Below are 18,796 nucleotides of genomic sequence, written 5' to 3' on the forward strand. Positions count from 1 at the left end.
TCACCTGATTTTTACCACCCCCACGCCCCGGCCAGGAAAACTTGAAGGCAGGTAACAGATTTTTCTGGACTTAAACAACTGTGAACAGTGATGCCAGCTCACAGGTAGGATGGGAACTGGGCTGTGTGTGCTGAGCTGCGTGGCTGAGGCAGGACAGACTTGGTTAAGTGTTGTCCTTGAAATGAGAGAGGCTTGACTTAGAAAACCAGCTCCCTCACGTACCAGCTGTCTGACATTGGTGACATAACTTACATTTTCTAAGCTTCAGCTTTGTCAGCCCGGAAGTGAGAATGTTATGGTAGCAGCTAGTCTCCGTATAGGAACTGAGAGAGAGATGTATGTGGAACAGGTAGCTTAAGGCACACTGTTCAGTAGAGTATGGTGACTGTCATTCATTAATTACAGACGAAGAAGCAATAAAACAGCTTGCCTTGTGTTTTTTGCAAGAGCAGAACTAATCACACAGGTGATACAGTTTTTCCTAGTGTGAAAATAAGGCAAAACCCAGCTTCTATTGCTGCTTTCCTCAGGCCAAGGACAACTTCACGATTAAATTCTTCCACTTGAGTTTTCGGAAAAGATTTTATTGAGAACATTGCTACCTAATGGTGCCGCCATCTAAAAGCAGAAAGTTGTTTCTAAGTTGGTGGACTCATTGACATTGTTTTTCCATCCAAAATTTCTCATTATTGCCAAATCTATTGGTCCAAGAAGAAAAATTCAGTGCTCCTCCCCCCACGCCACCTCGGCCTCTATTACTTTCAGCTTTAAGTTCGCCATCTTCTCAGACCTGCTCTTCCACCGGGACTCCAGTCACAGAGACCCAGATGGGGAGTCGGAACTGGGCTGGCTTTAAACCAGCAGCAGTCAGCCCGCTGTGGGTCTCTGTTCACAGCAGCAGAGTGGCTGTTATTGCAGAGACAGGAATGATGAAGTGTCTATGTTATGCACATCTGCTCTGATTTTTGACGGTATTCTTCCTTAAATAGAGTTTACACATGACTTGTAACTATACATAAACACATGCTAGCGTTACTGATTCTCAGGGATTAATTTAGTTTTAGCACTTAGTTTTATTATTGGGTAAGGCTAAAAATCCCTTACCAAGCACACAACGTGTGAGTCCCAGGACACAGACACCGAGCCCAGGGCCTAGGGCAGGCATCTGAGCCTCGGACCTGCTGATGGCCCCCAGACGTTGTCAGCAAAACCTGTTTGTGTACATATGTATGTGTGTATGTGTCTGTTCAAGCAAGACATGAGATTGACATTTTTTCATTACTACCGATACACTTCTAAGGAAGAGCTACGGAGGGCCGAGAGCGGGCCGAGAGCGACCCGAGGGATAGGCCACCACCACGCAGGAGAAGGTACGGCGCTTGCCGACTCCTGCGCCCGTCTCCTGGGCGAGCGTGGGACGGAAAGGGCGGCTATAGACCTAGGAAGCAGGACCAGCGAGCGGCAACTCGCCAGGTCCCCGCGCTGTGTGGCTGGGGGCTGTTGGCGGATTTTTCGAGGGTGCGGATTCCTTGCCTTTGTCAGAGGAGCAAGGCGATCGCAGCGTGCGGTGCGTAGCTTTTGATTCAGCCAAACCGGACGACCGCACAGGTCCTTCCTTTGCTGGGTCCTGGCTCTCTGGGAAATGCGCGGGGGACTCCAGGGCGCTGCCGGCCTGGCCCGTGTCCCAGGCACAGGGCTGGGGGGCTTCGCGCCGGGGCCCAGCGGTCGCGGCAAGTCCTACGGGTCGCGGTTGTGGCGCGGGGGTGGAAGGGCATCTCTGCGCGCGTGGGGCTGCTCAGCCCCGCACCCTGAGCCCCGCTACCCCCTCCCGCCACGCCCGCGTCCCCATCACCGTCTCCTCCGGGCCCTCCGCGCTGCGCCCCGTCACCCCCCAGGCGCGTCTCCTCCGCGCTCGCCGCGGGCGCCGGGCAGGGCTGGGGGGCGGGTCGCAGGTCTCCCGCGGGCCCAGCGAGCCCCGCCCCCGGCTGCTGCCGACCGCCCACCCGGAGCGCTGACTGGCAGCTTCAGGGCGCACGGGAGCGGCACCCCCTGACCTGCGCACCTCCTCGGGGCACCCGTCCCGCCCCGTCGGCTGGCGTGCCGGGCCCCTCAGGCACGAGCCCGAGGAGGGCTGCGCCCCGGGCGCCCGGCAGAGGCCAGCGAAAGGGTTCCCGCGCTCAGGCGCCACGGGCACGCGCCCACGTGCCAACAGCTGCATTTTCTGGGCTTCAAAGTGCAAAAGGAGGGAGTGAAACGAGGCCGCCAAGTCACTGAAGCGGCGTCTCCCGCCACTGCTCAGCCGCGTCGGAGGGCGCCCCGGGCGTATCCACGCAGCTCCGCCCGAGTGGGGTCCCCGATCTCCGCCCAGAGCTGGCGGATTCCCCCCAGGGCCCGGGGCACGGCTGGAGGGGTCGCAGGCGCCCCGGGGTAGGTGGTCGTGGACCCCGCGTGCTCCAGGAGGACCTCGGGCTCAAGGCCGTCGCCGCCTCTCAGCCCCTCGGACGGTGAGTGAGGCCGCGAGTTGCGCGCCGCTGGACGGTGGGAGAGGGGCGGCCGGCTCCGCCTGGGGCGCAGCGCGCAGCCTCGGCTTCCCGGCGGCGTCCCGCTGGCGGCAGGCTCGGCGGCCTCGCCCCGGGCGCTGGGCCTCGGGGTGGGGGTGGGGAGGAGCGCGCCTCGCAGGACGCGAGGCGCTGAGGGGGCGGGGGCGTGCGCGAGGGCAGGAAGGGGTCCTCCGGGGCCGCCGCGTCAGCGAGGAGTGCCCTCGCTCGGGGCCCGCGGGCCTCCTCCTCCCGGCCTGGCTGGCCCGCGAACGCCCGTGAGTGGGCACTCGGCTCCAGGCTTACGGTAGGTGCCCTCGGTGGGCCGCTGCTCGGAAGCGGGCCTGGGCGTGGGCAGCCCCCGCGCGGAGAAACCGCGTCTGTGCCCCCTCCCGACCGACAGAAGCGGAAAGCAGGGGCCAGGTGTGTCAGCTGGGGGCAAGCCCTTCCAGAGGGTCCCCGTCACTCTCCTGGCCCGAATGGACTGGCCGGGCGGCCTGGACTCTGGACTGCCCGCCCCCTCTCAGTGCGCTTAACCTGCCCAATTCAGTTACGTCCTTCCGTGGGCACCCTCCGCCCGCACGCCGCTCGCCAGTCGCCGGGACTTCCCGGCTGGGGCGCTCAGCGCTCAGGCCGGACGGACAGGGTCCTTCCCCGGGACTTCCGCCTGCTCCTCTGACCATATACCCCCGCCTGTCCGCGTGCGGGCTGGAGAAGTGGCTGAGCGCCGGGGCTGTGGGCCCGGCCCCTGGGCGTGGCGCTGCGCGCGCCCCGGTGCCCCCTTCCCGGGCAGGCTGGGGGAGACGGCGCGCGCAGGAACCGTTTCCCAGGCTCAGGTGCCGTGCGGCTGGCGCGGAGGGTGGAGCGCGCGGCGTGCTCCGCACACAGTCGGCTGGTTTGCGGGGCTCGTAGCTTGTTCTTGTTTTTCATGTTGACTCACAGTTAGATTCCTAAAACCAGACAGGAAAAATTAGTTTGTATTGTGCTCAGAGTCAAGTGTGAACCGCAGCCCCGAAGTTTCCGCCGCGCCGTTGGCCGCGTCCCCTTAAGGCGCTGCGGTCGGCGCCTCCCCCACCCCGGGCGCGGCCCCCGGACTGACGACATTCCGGAGCGGGTGGTCGGCGGGCGCGGCCCCAGCCGTGGCCGGCTGGGCTTGGGTCGTGCGGGCCGTGCCAGCGCCCCCGGGGTCCGTGCCGGTTTAACTGGAGCGGCGCGCGGCAAGCCCGGAGCAGCACGGAGGCCAGCGCGGACGCGCCCATACCCGCTCCGGCCGCAGCTGCGGCGCCCGGGGCATCGGGTCGGGCGGGGGCGCAGGGTGGGAGGTGGGAGTGGTTGGTGGGGCGGTAGGACCCGGCGGGAGCCTCTCGGCCGGGGCGGGGCGGGCGCGGGGAGCGCGGGGCGGGCGGGCAGGTGGCGGGGAGCCGGCGGCCGCGTCGCCGCGCCGCACGAGCGCACGGCTCGGGCGGACGGGACTCGGACGCTATAAGAGGAGCCCAGCGGCTCTCCACTCACACGCCGCTCCCGGGCTGGCGCGCCGCGGCCTCCGGCTGCCCGGACACCTGTCCCTTCCCCGTGTCCGCACCAGGTCCCCAGACCCGTGCGCCCCGCGGCATGGCTCCAAGCGGGGCCCGGGGGACCGAGGTGGCGGCGGCACGCTGCGGGAAGCCCCGGACCCCCAGGCGCCCCTCTTTCGGCCCCGTCCCTGCGGGGCAGCGCGCAGGAGGGACTCGCGCCTGAGAGCCGGGCGGAGCTCGGGCTCAAGGCGCGGCGCCGCGCGGCTGCCAGGCGCCCCCCGGCTCCGCTGCGGGTCCTGTCCAGCCTGGGGAGCGGCGGGGATGCCCGACCGGGACTCCTCGCGGGCCTGCGCGCTTTGGTCTGGACAGCGGGGCAACTCCTGCGCGCCGAGCCCGCAGAAGCGGGCGCGCCGGGGGTGGGCGGCGCTCAGCAGCGCGCGCTTGGGCTGAGAGGCCCCACCTGCGCACGCAGACCTCGCCCTGCAGCGGACGCCCGGCCCGCCAGGCCTCCGCGCCCCGCGCCCGGAGGGGCGGGGAGGGGGCCGCCCGCGCGGCCGCCGCACCCTGGGCCGCTAGTTTCCGCCGGGAACCCTGGCGGAGGAGCAGTCGAGGACCCCACGGAGCTGAGTGAGGACCAGGGACAGACTGTCTCCTCCGCGGCGCCTCCGCCCTGTGCCCGGGCGCTCCATGCCCGGGAACTGCGCCCGGAGCCGCGGCCGGGAGACATGGAGGGACCGGGCGCTCGGTGCGCCCCGCAGCTGCCCGCCGACCCCCACCCCGCGCTTCCCGCGGCCAACCTCTCCGCCGCTCCCGCCCGCAACTGCGGCGCCGAGGGCTACATTTACCAGGACTCCGTCGCCCTGCCCGGGAAAGTGCTACTGGCCACGGTGCTGGCGCTCGTCACCTCGGCCACCACGCTCTCCAACGCTTTCGTGATCGCCACTGTGCACCGGACCCGGAAGCTGCACACTCCTGCCAACTACCTGATCGCCTCCCTGGCCGTCACCGACCTGCTCGTGTCCATCCTGGTGATGCCCGTCAGCACCCTGTACACGGTCACCGGCCGCTGGACCCTGGGCCAGGTGGTCTGCGACTTGTGGCTGTCGTCGGACATCACCTGTTGCACCGCTTCCATCCTGCACCTCTGTGTCATCGCCCTGGACCGCTACTGGGCCATCACGGACGCCGTGGAGTACTCTGCCAAGCGGACTCCGCGGCGCGCGGCGGGCATGATCGCGCTCGTGTGGGTCTTCTCCATCTCCATCTCGCTGCCGCCCTTCTTCTGGCGCCAGGCCAAAGCCGAGGAGGAGGTGTCGGACTGCGTGGTGAACACCGACCACGTCCTCTACACCGTCTACTCCACGGTGGGCGCCTTCTACCTGCCCACGCTGCTGCTCATCGCGCTGTACGGCCGCATCTACGTGGAAGCCCGCTCCCGGATCCTGAAGCAGACGCCGCACAGGACTGGCAAGCGTCTCACCCGCGCGCAGCTGGTCTCCGACTCCCCCGGCTCCACGTCCTCGGGCACCTCGGCCAACTCGCGGGCTCCCGACGCGCCCAGCGAATCGGGGTCCCCGGTGTGCGTGAACCAAGTCAAGGTGCGCGTCTCCGACGCCCTGCTGGAGAAGAAGAAACTGACGGCCGCCAGGGAGCGCAGGGCCACCAAGACCCTGGGGATCATCTTGGGGGCGTTTATCGTGTGCTGGCTGCCCTTCTTCATCATCTCCCTGGTGATGCCCATCTGCAAGGATGCCTGCTGGTTCCACCTGGCCATCTTCGACTTCTTCACGTGGCTGGGCTATCTCAACTCCCTCATCAACCCCGTCATCTACACCATGTCCAACGAGGACTTCAAGCAAGCGTTCCACAAATTGATACGCTTGAAGTGCACAAGGTGACTTGTCAGTTGCCGTGCGGTCGCCAGGCGGCCTTTGGGGACCGTGTTTTGTCTGGTCCCACAGGTAGGTGGACCCTTCTTTCACTGGTGCTGGGGCGGAGTGAGGCTCTCTGCGGGGCGAGGGCCACGGCCCCAGAAGCCGGGCAGCCCCAGAGAGCTCTGAGGACGGTTCCAGCTGAGGGTAGCGCTTCCCTGCTGAGAAGGAGGCTCCCTTCCTCCCCTCAAGCCCCAGGCTCAGCCTGGCCTGCGGCCGCCGGCCCGAGAGGGCTGCGACTTTCTAAAGGCCCGAGACGGAAAGGGCACCCGTGCGCTGCCCCGGAGCCGCGGAGAGTGCCCTGTAGAGCCCGGGGTGCTTGTAGTTGTCGGGAGCCCGAGCAGTCTGCATACAGCCCGGCAGTCCTTGAACTAGACGCGTGACGCCCTGTGTTCCGGGGGAACTTTGTGTTAACAGCTTCATTTACGAAGAGTTATTTTGGCATTCTTCAGTCTTCAGGTTTTGTTTTTTTTTAATTGGGTTGGAGAAACTTGTGGACTCGGTGCTTCAAACCTCGTGGGTGGCTTGGGTGATGCAGGGGAATCCTGAAGAGTTAGTAGCAAAATGCTGATGCTAAGATCTCTATTTTTACTATAATTGGACCTGTGTGGGGTGGGTGGGTGGGAATGTGAGAGGGGAGTGTTCAACTGAGAGCCAGCACCTATGATGGATTGTTTTCTGCGGATCTGTAATTTTAAGATTCTTATTTCGTGATTGTCAGGCCATGTTTCTAAGAACTCAAGCAGAACGTGTGCTAGTGCCAAAGTCTGCCGATTACTTTATTTTTCTTCCTAATTTCCTGTACCTGTCATTTTACACACTTAAATCCCCATAGAAGGAGGATATGATGGGTGACTCAGCCCAAGCTGCTGCTGTATTTCTTATTAATGCAACCGATTAAATAGAAAAGTATAAGATACACACTGCTCCTGAACAAGAAAAATATCTTTATTCCTTATCTAATTCAGTGAAATGTAAAGGAGGTTGATGAAATAGGAATGGTTCTTATACAATTAAGGATTGGAGGGCATAAGAGGCTGTATATTTTGACTTGTAAAAAAATCTTAAATGCATGAGACTTTTTCCGATAGTCATCTGCACTCTTCTTCCATCTGTAATTCCTTTGTATGCTAATCTATAAAGTAACCAAAAGAACTAGCTCCTTTCACCAAAAATCTTCAAAATGCAGTAAGAACCCTAACAACTGTTATTTAAGAAGAATAATCTTGTTTCTCTTCCCTTGCTGTTGAAGTTTGGGTAGGAACAAAGATCACTAAAAAATGACATGAAAGGACTTTAGAAGAACTTAAAGATAAGCCAGGATTCAGCCTGCTTTCCATGTACCCATGGGACCAAACCTCAGACTTCCTAGATAATCAGGAAACTGACAATCTTTTGAACCTTAGAAATTTGTCACTGACCTGACACCTCAATGAATATACTATCAGTAATCCCTTCTATTTATCTGTATTTTCAAATTTCAGTAATAGTTCTTATCTCAAGTTCACTGTGAGGACTCCCTAACACATAGCAAGATCACACTAAAAGATGAAAAGCACACTATCTAAATAAAAAGGAGTAATCTTGAAAAAGAAAAATAGTGTGGAGCATTTAATATGCCAAAGAAGATCCGTACTCCACCCTTCAGAGAGTTCTGCAGTTGATGCCTTTTGTCTGCAGAACAAGTTATTTTGTAAAAGGGATTCACTCTTTGCTTCAAGCTCCCCAGCCCTGACAGCAGCCAGTAGATGTACTGAGCTGAAGTACACTGCTTGCCTGGTGTGTAAACCTTCACTCTTGGGTAATGACTCTTGAAAGTACACTATTCAAAGGTTCACACACACACAAAGTAAAAAAAGGGAATTTTGATCAACATTTACACCTGTCACTGTAGTAAGATAAAATTTTAGGCATTAGATAATCCTATATTTCTGCTATATCCCTTATTTACTTTTTTTTTTTTTTTGACATTTCTCCTATGGAGAAATCTAGCTTACTACTGGGAATGTGCACAGAGCACAGTATTTGTTTTTATGTTACTAATATGTTTGTCTTTTGTCTAATGCCTTTTCCTTGGGCCTAAGAAGCAATTAAGCCAATTTCTAGGAGCCTGAGGGGAGAAAATTAATTGCAACAAATAGCCACTTACAGGGTACCTTAAATGATTGTGTCCTTATATTAACAAAAACATGGTCAATTTAGTCAAACAGGTTGTTTGCCATTTGTAGATTACCCATCTAGATTTTTGCTTGACTGACTGAATTGACTGGATTTGGGGCATATTGTATGAAATACAAGCTTGCAAACCCTTGTAGTTACAAGAGCTCTAGAATCATCACCCTGCATTGTACATGATTATGCAAAGTGTATTATTCATCCCAGGGGTATGTGGTTAAGACTGTTAAACTCCTTTTCAGTTACTGTTGCCTGTAGTTGTTTCATAACTTAGACACATGGCTTTTTTGCAGAACATAAAAGGGGAGATGGAAATGTTTAACCTATGTAGAAATAAATGAAAATGTATTTTCATTGGCTGTGGTAACAAATAACATTTTCCATGTTGTCTAATTGCACAAACTTTCACACACAAAAATAGGAATGCGTATTCATCCCCCAAATACCAATATTGTCTTGTGTTTCTAGGAATTTTAGAGTTTCCTTTTTAAAAATAGACCCTGCACCTATGAATGAACGGTTATTGAGTTCAACAAAATTCCTACAGAACAATGTTCTTTTTCTCCCTGTTACCTTAGTTTTACCTTCTTTAACCAGGAAACCCTGAGAGGACCATAATTCACTCAAAGCAGTAAAACCTCAGATTGCGTGTATTTGATGGAGTTGCTGTGACTGCAAATTGCCTTTGGTATTCTACCTTATAACAAATGTGTGATTGGAAATGAAATTTAAGAAAATAATGAAATAAAGGTCCTTTTTGTGTTCTAAAAAGCATCGGGTAGTAATTCTATTATTATGGAAAGATTGGTTCCTTAGATGCCGGGTTGCATTTAGTAATTTGAGCCTCCAAGAGAGAATAATTGGGGGTGAATGATAGTGTGGGGGACTGGCATGGACTGCCACAATTTGGGGCACTTAGTTCATAGGAAGAATTTAAAAGGAATGAGAGCATACCCTCCCATTCTACTGAGAAAGTCAGATCCAAGGGTTTTTATCACAAGTGTTTCTAGATCAACATTCTTAGGTGGAGTGTTCACTGTCTAGGTGAGGTACTGAGATTCCGAGGTGCTGTGTGATGCTCGAAATACAGAGAGAGAAAGAGGAGCTGGGTCTGAAGCAGGCTGGGGAGACCTGCGAGGAGGAGGCCAACCCATCTCTGTCAGGCGAAGTAGACAGTAACGTGACTTTTGGAATCAGAAGGTCTAGGTTTGGGTTGCAAATAGAGCAGGTTGTCGCTGTGTGGCTCTCCTCGAATGCAGCCTACCTGCCTTTTGCTGTGAAGGCTTGGAGCCTCTACATGTAAAGCACCTCTCAAAATGCCTGTCACCTTTCTGGCTATCGGTGGATGGTACCTCCACTCTGGCCATTATTTCTCCATTGCCTCCTGTGTGTATGGAGGTCACCTGTCGCACAGAAAAACTGAGGGCTATTTGAGAAAGGTTGGAGTGGGAAAGACCCAGCTAGCCCGAAGGGCTGAAACATGGCTAAGCTAGAAGCCACCGAGGTTTGGAATCTTTCGCATTTGCCCCCTTAGGTGGGTGACACCCTGGAGGCCAAACGGGAGCAGAAGGGACGGATTGCAGGGGCTCTAACGACCAGGAGAAAGTGCCAGGTTGTGCATTTCCTAGCATCCACTTTTGAACTGTCCTTCTTGTCTAAAGTTTTCCAGCTGCCTTCCCAGAGTCCGAGGCCCCTCCCACCCACATCTGTCCTCACTGTCTCATTGCCCCGTCCCTGCTCTTACTTAACCATGCAGAGCCGCGCTGACCAATGACAGTGCGTCGATCTGATCTGATTCTTGCGTCAGCTGTGGAGGGCTGATTAGGTGGCCAGCCACATCATATGAAAGGAAACTTGATCCAGATTGGTGTGTATGAGAGCAAATGCTTTCAATGAGATATCGACTGGAGTCTTCAGAAGGGAGGGGGCTGGTAGGGGAAGGGCCTGGGCAGTGAGGTTTCTGCACCTTCCCGAAGCCCAGCCTCGAGCCCGCCGCTAGGGGGCAGAGTGCCTCTGCGTCGCCCAGAGGATGCAGGGCCTCCCTCTCCCCCGACGCTACAAATAAAAAGGTGAACGAACGTCTGTCCAGGAGCCCAGAGAGGGGCTTTATCACTTAACTTAAAATAGGTTTTTCAGAACTGCAAATTCAGGCAGAGGATACCTAAAACAAGTCTAAAGTTTCATAGCTGCAAACTCAATTATTTTCTTACTCATCTCTAGTCCTGTAATAATGCTAAAATCTTAGCATTTTGAAACATTGTGACCTTTAATATGGCACTGGGTGAAGTCAGAGGTTAGAAGATAATTTATATTCAAAACAAAGGGAGCTAATTACTTAAATCTATCTTTCACCACTGTGATTTTTCTCATCACTATTTGTCTTTTCAAAATTTCATTGGTTTGAGGTTGATGTAAATCCATAGATCAAAGGTAGAACACTTGCCATTTGCCATTTAAAGAAAAGGCTGCTTTTTCACATAGAAGTAAGGTGTATGTCTATGTCAGCTTTCTCAGAAGGCAGACTTTAAGTCTGTGTAATTTTGGCATTTACTTTAAAAACAGGCTTATCTACATGTGCGTACTCTCATATATCACAGAAATAAATTTCTGTGTCAGAAAATGGGTCACATAAAATGAGAAGACAGTTTGGCTTATTGTCGTCCCTGCTGAACTGTTGTTACCCCCTAGCATTTTCATTGTCCCCATGGGGAGTTTTCTGTGTGCCATTTCACACATCTGTCAGTTACATCTGACTTTCAAAGTGAGCATCTACATTTTAGAATTATCCTAGGATATTCAGTGCTCCCCGAGAGAGAGCCAGTCTCTGGAGTTGGGCCAACCGGCAAAGATGACTTAGCACTCTTCCAAGTATAGTTTGTGAAAGAAAATGCTTACTTCTTTTGACTTGTTTATACATATTTCACGAGATAGGAGAAACTACTAACTGAAAATCTACATAACATGGATGGTCTTATAATATGTCCTGTTCCCAAAGTGAACAGATGGTGATGTAGGGATCTGTTTATGGTAAATGTCTCAAAGAATCTGCACATGGCTTGCTCAAGTGACGCATGAAGAGGTGGTTCGTCCCCCTGCCTCTGGGAGTGTTCCACACCCTCGCCTCTGATGGGTCATCCTGTCCCAGTCACTCTAGGATGTCTATATTTCACAATAGCTCTTGCTCATAAATACGGTGATGGGACTGCAGTCCAGCAAGGGTAGGTGTTGGTCCCAGAGCTGTGCCCAGGGTGCTTCTATAAACACACCTCGTTGTCTCTTGTAAGCCCATTTACTAATCCAGTTTGGAACTGTGTGTCTAGACCTATAGATCCCCCATCACTCATCAGCCCATTCTTATTTCATCGAGTACCCTCAGTGGGTTTGGCACTGGGCACATCTGACTTCCTGGAGAAGCAGCTTTGTAGCTCGTCATCTTTCCATCCCGGGCTTGCCTGCTGTAAGGCCCTTGAGTCCTTCTCTGTCTCTGCCCCTCAGAGGCTTTCCCACAGAGCGTAGCATGTTGGGGTGATCACAGAGTGGGAAGTTTGGAACCCGTTACCGGCATGAAGGCCTGCAGCACATTGGTAGCTTTAAAATGCAAGAGGGAGTCTTTGAAGTCAGAAAGACCTGAGTTTAAATTCAGTGTTGTGCAACCCTGAGCAAGCTCCTCTGCAAGTGTAATTATACACACCTTTACGTTTGCAGGTAAAAATTAAATGGGATAATGCAATTGCTTTTGACTGTGGCTGCACATCTCATTTATCAGGGGAGCTTTAAAAAGAACCTTTGTTTGGACTCTTCTCCGATTAATTAAATTATTTGGAGTAAGGTCTAATATTCTTTTGGAAAAAATTTTCTTCAGGTAATTCTAATGTGTGGCCAGGATGTGACCCACTGAGAATAGGAATACAAAGCTGTTAGAAGAATGTTTGACACACAGAGGACCTGTGGGCGTGAAGGGGTCCTTGAGTGAAAGAGGAGGTCAGTGGGCACTCTTCACAGTGATCCTTCTAAAACGTAATGGGCGTGTGAACCCCTGGGGAGCTGGGGGGCTGGTGAAAATGCAGACTTGGATTCAGTGGGTCCTGGTTGGGGGCCTGAGATGCTGCCTTCCTGACAGCCGCTCCGGAGTGGCTGGCGCTGCTCCATGGACCACACTTCGATTTGCAGGGAAACAGAAGTCTGTTACAAAAAATATATATATAAACCCAAGCAGCCAAAGCAAAAGCAACGTAAACTGTGCAAATGAGAAAATAGGCCTTTGAATGTACTAAAAGCTGCATTTTCCTGAGTGTTTGCTTGGTATGTGTGTCTCAGCTTCCACAGCCAGGAAGTCTGCCCTTAGCACCTTGTCCCAGATGCTTTGCATCCTCAGCCTCCCTGAAACAAGCAGCTCCCTCCAGGATCTGCATCAGCAAAGCCCGACCCTTAGGCTCAGCCCTTCGTGTTTGTATCATTTCTAAATGAGAGAAATGTCTTTGGTAAATAATAATAATAATGATAATACTTAAAAATATAAAACAAATGACAAACAAAGAAATAACAGTTTTCAACATAGAGCAAATAGTACGATTTCCTGGGTAACTTTTATCTCTTAGTAAACCCACTTGAATTCCTTGTGTTAACACATACACACACATTTAAATATTATGTAGACTTTATTTTGCAAATATAAGTAACTATTCAATCAAAGGTGATAAAGATGTGTTTTTCATCTATTACATTTTATTTTTATTGTATTTTAGAAACTTAGTATCCTAGAGCAATTATCCAGCAGACTTGATTTCAGGGGTGCCACTCCCCATTTTTTATCCCCAATATATTTCATGAGTTTTTTTTCTCCATGAATATAATTTCAATTACTTATGACAAATGTTTGTTAACTTCTTGTCATCTACCCATAAAATTGGAGAAACTGTTGAGGTATCTAAGCTTAGGCTGGAAATGAGAATCAAAGGGTCTTACTCCAGAAAGCATTCTTTTAGTTTTAACTTCAGTGTTTGAAGTTAAGTGACACTATCAGCATCAAAGTAGGTTTTCATTTTACATTATAAAACATACTTCAGAGCCTTTCATCTCCTCCATGTACAGTCATGACGCTTGGAGTTGGATTCCAGCAAACGCACATTTCTGGGAGTTCGCTTCATTTCAAAAGGTGCAGAGGCTGGGTGTGAATGAGCATCGCTGAGCAAGCGCTCTGCTCTGCACCGCGTGCTTTGAGTGACTGCCCTCCCCGTCCGGTCCTCGTGACACTTTCAGGAAGTAGGTGTCACTGTTTTTTATTATTATGTCATCATTGTCGTCATCCTGATCATGGACAAGGTTTCACCACAATTTCATCCAGCTCTGTGGTCTAGACAATTAGGCAACAGCCCCAGCTGCATGATTTGTCCTCAGACTTGGAAAGGAAATGGCATTATTAGGCCTGTTCCACTTAGTCTCTGAGAATAGTGTCTTCTAAATGCTAATCTGGGGCACTGAAGTAGCATTGAGCTCAGGGATGTATCTGTAGGTATGATGTGGCATCTTGGGGACACAGGAATCCTTGTCCCTCCCGGTCTGACTTCAGCCTTGATCAGCAGGGCATATGCCATGCCCACTGACCCCTCCCATGTGTAAAGATGCACATTCAAACTGCAGCTTCTGGCAGCATTAAATATAGATGCTTCTGCGTGAGTAATGCGTGACAGGAGGCATTTCCCTTTTATGGAAAGTTACTGACAGATATGTCAAAGAGTTGAGTGCTTGGGACATCACGCCTATTTTTACATGGAGTCACATTTCCGAGTAAAAATTACATTCAGGCAAGGAACAGGATGTTTTCAAATACTAGGGTTGTGTTAGCATCATATAGATAAAACTTAATTAAATAAAAATGAATGCTTATTTTCTCTGTTTTATGAGCACAGCCCTTCTTTGGTCGAGAGCTTTCCATTATTTTCCTTTCCCCCATCTCCCCAGAAGATCCCCAAACACTACTACAAACAATAAAAATCAGTAAATCCTGAAGACAGATACTCTCTAGTATGCTCAAAACTGACTTAAAATCGAAACATTTAAATTAGATTTAAAAAATTAGCTGTCATTAAGGTGTAAGCATCACAGGAAGGGAGTGGGCAGGACTGTGGGATTTCTGCTGTTTTGGCTGAAATTCTATTCAAAATACATTTTTTCCTATTTGATCATTCTTCCCCAGTTTCAGTTGGAACAAAAAAATACATGGCACAGGTTTAGTAAATTTGGGATTAGAAACCAGGCCCAGGCTGACTTCACCTCTATTCCACATTTGCTCCCTCCTGTTGTATGACCTTCGCCTCACCGGACATTAATTCCTTCATCTGTTAATGTGGGAGAGAAAGTGTTTTAGTCATGGATTTGCTGCTAGGATTAAACAAACTGCCATGTGGCCACTCCTAGTCCAGAAAGTGCTTAAAATATGTGGAGTTTGCCGGATGTAGGCTTCTTTCCAAACAAACCAGCCAGGTGTCTATTCAAAGACCATGGAATTTTGAGTCAGCAGAATTGTTGAAACTCCTAATTTTTTTCTTTTTATTAGTATGCAATTTTGGATGAGCTAGTTATTCTCTGTGAATGTCAATTTTCCTGTCTCTAAAATGGTCCACTATGCTCTATTTTGAAAAGATTTTAAGAGGGTTAATTATATAGTAAGTGTAGATGTGTGGAACAGTTGTTAGAGTAAAGTGATGGCTCAGCAGAACTTAGTGTTCATCTCTCTTAAGTTCCTTTCCTGCCCTCAGATACTGAGGTCTGATGTCATATACTATGTTATAGTGTTGGCAAAATCCCATTTGTTGTTGAAAGTGAGATCTGTATAAATTTGTGATTTGGAACCAGTTTTATTGATGCTATCCAGAAATTGCTTATGTGCTATGAATGAAGAGATGCTAGCAAAATCACTATTTTTTTCTATTTTCTGCTCATGTTTATTAATTAGAATTTCATTTAAAAATTACTTTAAAGTAAAGTACTTTTTGAAGGTTTAGTACATTCAAGTAGCCATCAGCCATTTACACCTTAGTGAGAATTAGTTCATTATTGCAGTAGATTGAGCCCAGAATATCAAAATAATATAAATTTTGAACATTAGGAGAAAGAAATGACTAATTTTGAGCTATAACATAGTTTTAGGTAGGCAAAAAGAGTTGCTTGCCCCAGGGGAAGAGTGAAATTTAAGAGGGTATTAAAAACAAAATTTACCCCCTTTACAATTTACTTGTATGACAGCATGCTTGCATTTTGTACTACATGTTTCTGTAAGATCTTTTATTTTTTAGATACCATGAGCATTCAAGTTAGCAGGGAAAATATTTCATTTGGATTGATAAACCTGTCACTTTCCCACCTGTACTCAGCTGGGAAAATAGAATGAGCACATAGAAGCTATCCTGCTGTGTCTTTTTTTTTTACTTTTTAAAAATTGGAATAAAGTTGATACCCAATATTCTATTGGTTTCAGATGTACAACATTGTTACTTGGTAATTATGTACATTCCTAGGCGCTTCCTGATCGTCACTGCCGGTTCCCCATGCGTGAGGTAGCTGGCCAGCAGGTGCCTCTAAAAGGGAAGACCGGCGGCCTTTCATATCCTGGCTGCACATAGATACAGTCCTGCGCTTATGTGAGTAGTTATTCGCCCATAATAACCCAAACCACTGTCCAGAGGCAATGAAATAGTTTTTAAGGTCACTTCATCTGCTTTTAATTGAATCAGTTTTCATTTTTGACCGCTTGTGTAGCTCAGTGGTATTCATAAAAGACAGATATTCACCGCAGCGACAGCTGCCGGCCAGCACCGCAGGGCAAGGGACTGCCCGAGGCATCCCCCCTCTGCCCCCCACCCCCGCCTTTATGAATGATGCCTTTGGTCTATTTCAGGTCAGAAACAGACCACAAATAAGATTTTAACACTGCATGACTGGATATTTTTATTACTTATTTTTGTTAAAACTGGTCGTGCCCTCCAAGGACAACAATAAATATGTTGGGTGATTATAAAACTAAACACCACCAAGGCAAAAAATAGAAATAAAAAGACATGATTTATTTGGATTAAAATGGCTACTTCTCCATATTTTTCCTGTTTCTCTCTATAATCAGTTTTCAAGGTGACCAACCTTTTCTTACAGAAAATAGGTGAGCACAACCTTCGGTCTTTCACCCTGGTACACGGGCATTGCAGGCGGAGTCCCCACTGTGGGGCCGCCCCGTGTGTCCTGGGCTGCTCCCCGGCATGCTGGTCTCCCCCCGAGCACTGGTAGGCAGCCTAAAACATCCTGAGATGCAGGCAGATGCCTCCTTATGGAAGCGGGGTACACAGCCAAGAAATCTTACCAGAAAATCCATTTAGGAAGCTGAATCATTTTCTTGCCACCATTTTGATGACCATCCGGACGATTGCTAAAATTCTCTTCTCTGTCATGGAGACGTGACCAGTCAGCTGCCGTCAGTCTGTGTCATACCCAGGTCTTTAAGAGGGTGACCCTGAATCTCCAGAAACTCCCTGCCGGCCTCCAGGGGACCTTTGGGTCCCACAGGACCTATAGCTGACTCTTGAACAGCACAGGGGTGGTGGCGCCAGTGGCCCCTTCCCCACAGCCCGCACTGTGCATGCACCTTCTGGCTGCCCCAAAGTTAGCTACGAACAGCCCACCATTAACTGAAAAGCTCCACCGATAACATAACCAGCTAATTAGTATGTATTTTACATATGTGTTATATACTATATTACAGCAAAGGAAGCTAGAAAAAAGAAAATGTTTTTTCAAACTGTTGCAAATCTCCAAAAATTTTCCAATATTTTTATTGAAAAAAAAATGCATTATTATAAATTATAACTATGCAGTTCAGACCCATGCTATTCAAGGTCAGCTGCATTTTTGTGTGTATGTGCATTTACATATTTTTCATGGACAAGAGGTTTTTTTCATTATAGTAAAATATATATAATATAAAATGTGCCATTTTAACTATTTTTTAAGTAGAATGGAAAAAGTTCTTATTAGATTCTTTTTGAGGCCTTTAGTCTCTCCAAATGCTAAGAAGTACTGTTAATGGAGAGCACAGGGCAGGGTTATTAAAACATGTGGCTAAATGCCAGGACCCCTCCTCACCCTCATCCCACTTGACTTGACCTCACCTCTGAGGAACCGTTCCTTTTTCTTTTTTTAACAATTGAGAAATAATTGACATATAGCCTTGTATATATTTAGGTGAAATAAGACAGACAGAGGGAAAAAACCACAAATGCGAGCTCACAGACCCATAGAACAGACTGCTGGTTGCCAGGGGAGGGCAGGGTTCAGGGTGGTCATGAGCAAAAGGGGCCCAAGGGTCCAGACCTCCAGTTCCGAGATGGACGGTCCTGGGGACGTCGTGTGCTGGATGGTGAGCGCAGTGAACCGCACGGGTGTGTGTCTGACAGCTGCTGAGAGAGCAGATCGTAGAGGCTGTCCCCACAGGAAGCCTTTCCTGCCTCACGCAGACCAGGCCACCTGGTGAGCCCTGAGCTGTCTTTGCAGCGCCTCTGCCACACGCCACTCCGTGGTGATGCCCGGGGCCCACGAGTGGCCTTTCAGAGACTTCAGCAGAATCTGAAGAGTGAAAGTGAGCTTAGCCTCACACTCTTCCTGCCAAGAGGCTTCAGCGTCACTCGCCGTTGCATCCCAGGGCCCTCGCTCTCTGAACTGCGCAGTTCCTTACGTGCTCAGTTAATGAACGTGTGAGTGAGTGAATGAAAGGACCTTTTACCTTGAATGATCATGCTCAATAAACTACTTCTCAACCACATGGTTTTCTAAAAGTCTTTTAGTTAAAAGCATATAAGCAACAGAAGAATGTGTTATCTAAGAAGAGAAACCACCGATCTGTTCTTAAAAAGGTGCTGAAGATGCAGAATCATCAAAAAAAGACATGACTTACCCAAAGTAAGCCAATCCATTCTAGGAGGGTTTTCGACAGCAAAGGCCACAGGTAAGGGTCCTGGCCCTTAGGAGCCACATACCTGCCAGAGTCGGAAAGCAAAGCTGAACAGGCGCGCTCACTGCCCCTTCTGCGCGGTTGCAGTCTCACTGTCATGAATATTTTAAATGCGCATTCCTGTACGCTGGTTCCTCGCGTCACATTTTCCTTCTGGAAATGCATATGTACTTTTGCACGAGGCGGTGAGGAAAGGTTTTTCGAAAGGAATGAGGCTGCGCTGAGCTGACGAGTGTGCACAAAGTGAAGTCTGGAACGGCCTGAGATGCGCGGCGGGACCGTGGGCCTGCGGTGGGGGCCCGGGCGTCCAGGGGGACACATTGTTCTGGCTCAGCCCTTCTGTGCTTCCCACTGAATTCCAGGCCCTCAGTGGGAATCGTTAGGAATAGTCGCTGAGGATGGAGAGGTCTGGAAACAGGCAGTAAATCCCAGACCTCACTCTGGTTCCAAAGATGGTGGTTTCTGATCCCTGTCTTATGTAATGAAGCCCTGATATACTTTTAGGTCTGTGAGACAAACAGAACTACCCCAAGCATCTTCCCTTACTTACTACAAAGTAACTTCAGTAATGTTTCAATCAGGATACCAAAGGATTTTGCTTAGGCACATCTGTATCAGCAAAGGCCAAGCTTTTGTGAAGTT

At 50.4% G+C, this 18,796-nt stretch overlaps 1 protein-coding gene across 1 annotated transcript; it reads left to right on the plus strand.

Moving 5' to 3' along the window:
• Window positions 1-4,477: 4,477 nt before the first annotated feature.
• HTR1B (5-hydroxytryptamine receptor 1B) lies at window positions 4,478-6,079 on the plus strand. The gene has a single exon (XM_036886187.2). It carries the CDS (start codon window positions 4,777-4,779, stop codon window positions 5,947-5,949), a length of 1,173 nt encoding a protein of 390 aa, XP_036742082.1. The 5' UTR covers window positions 4,478-4,776; the 3' UTR covers window positions 5,950-6,079.
• The last annotated feature ends 12,717 nt before the right edge of the window (window positions 6,080-18,796 follow it).

The sequence above is a fragment of the Manis pentadactyla genome, chromosome 16 (assembly GCF_030020395.1).
Source record: "Manis pentadactyla isolate mManPen7 chromosome 16, mManPen7.hap1, whole genome shotgun sequence".
In the NCBI taxonomy this organism is placed as follows: domain Eukaryota; kingdom Metazoa; phylum Chordata; class Mammalia; order Pholidota; family Manidae; genus Manis; species Manis pentadactyla.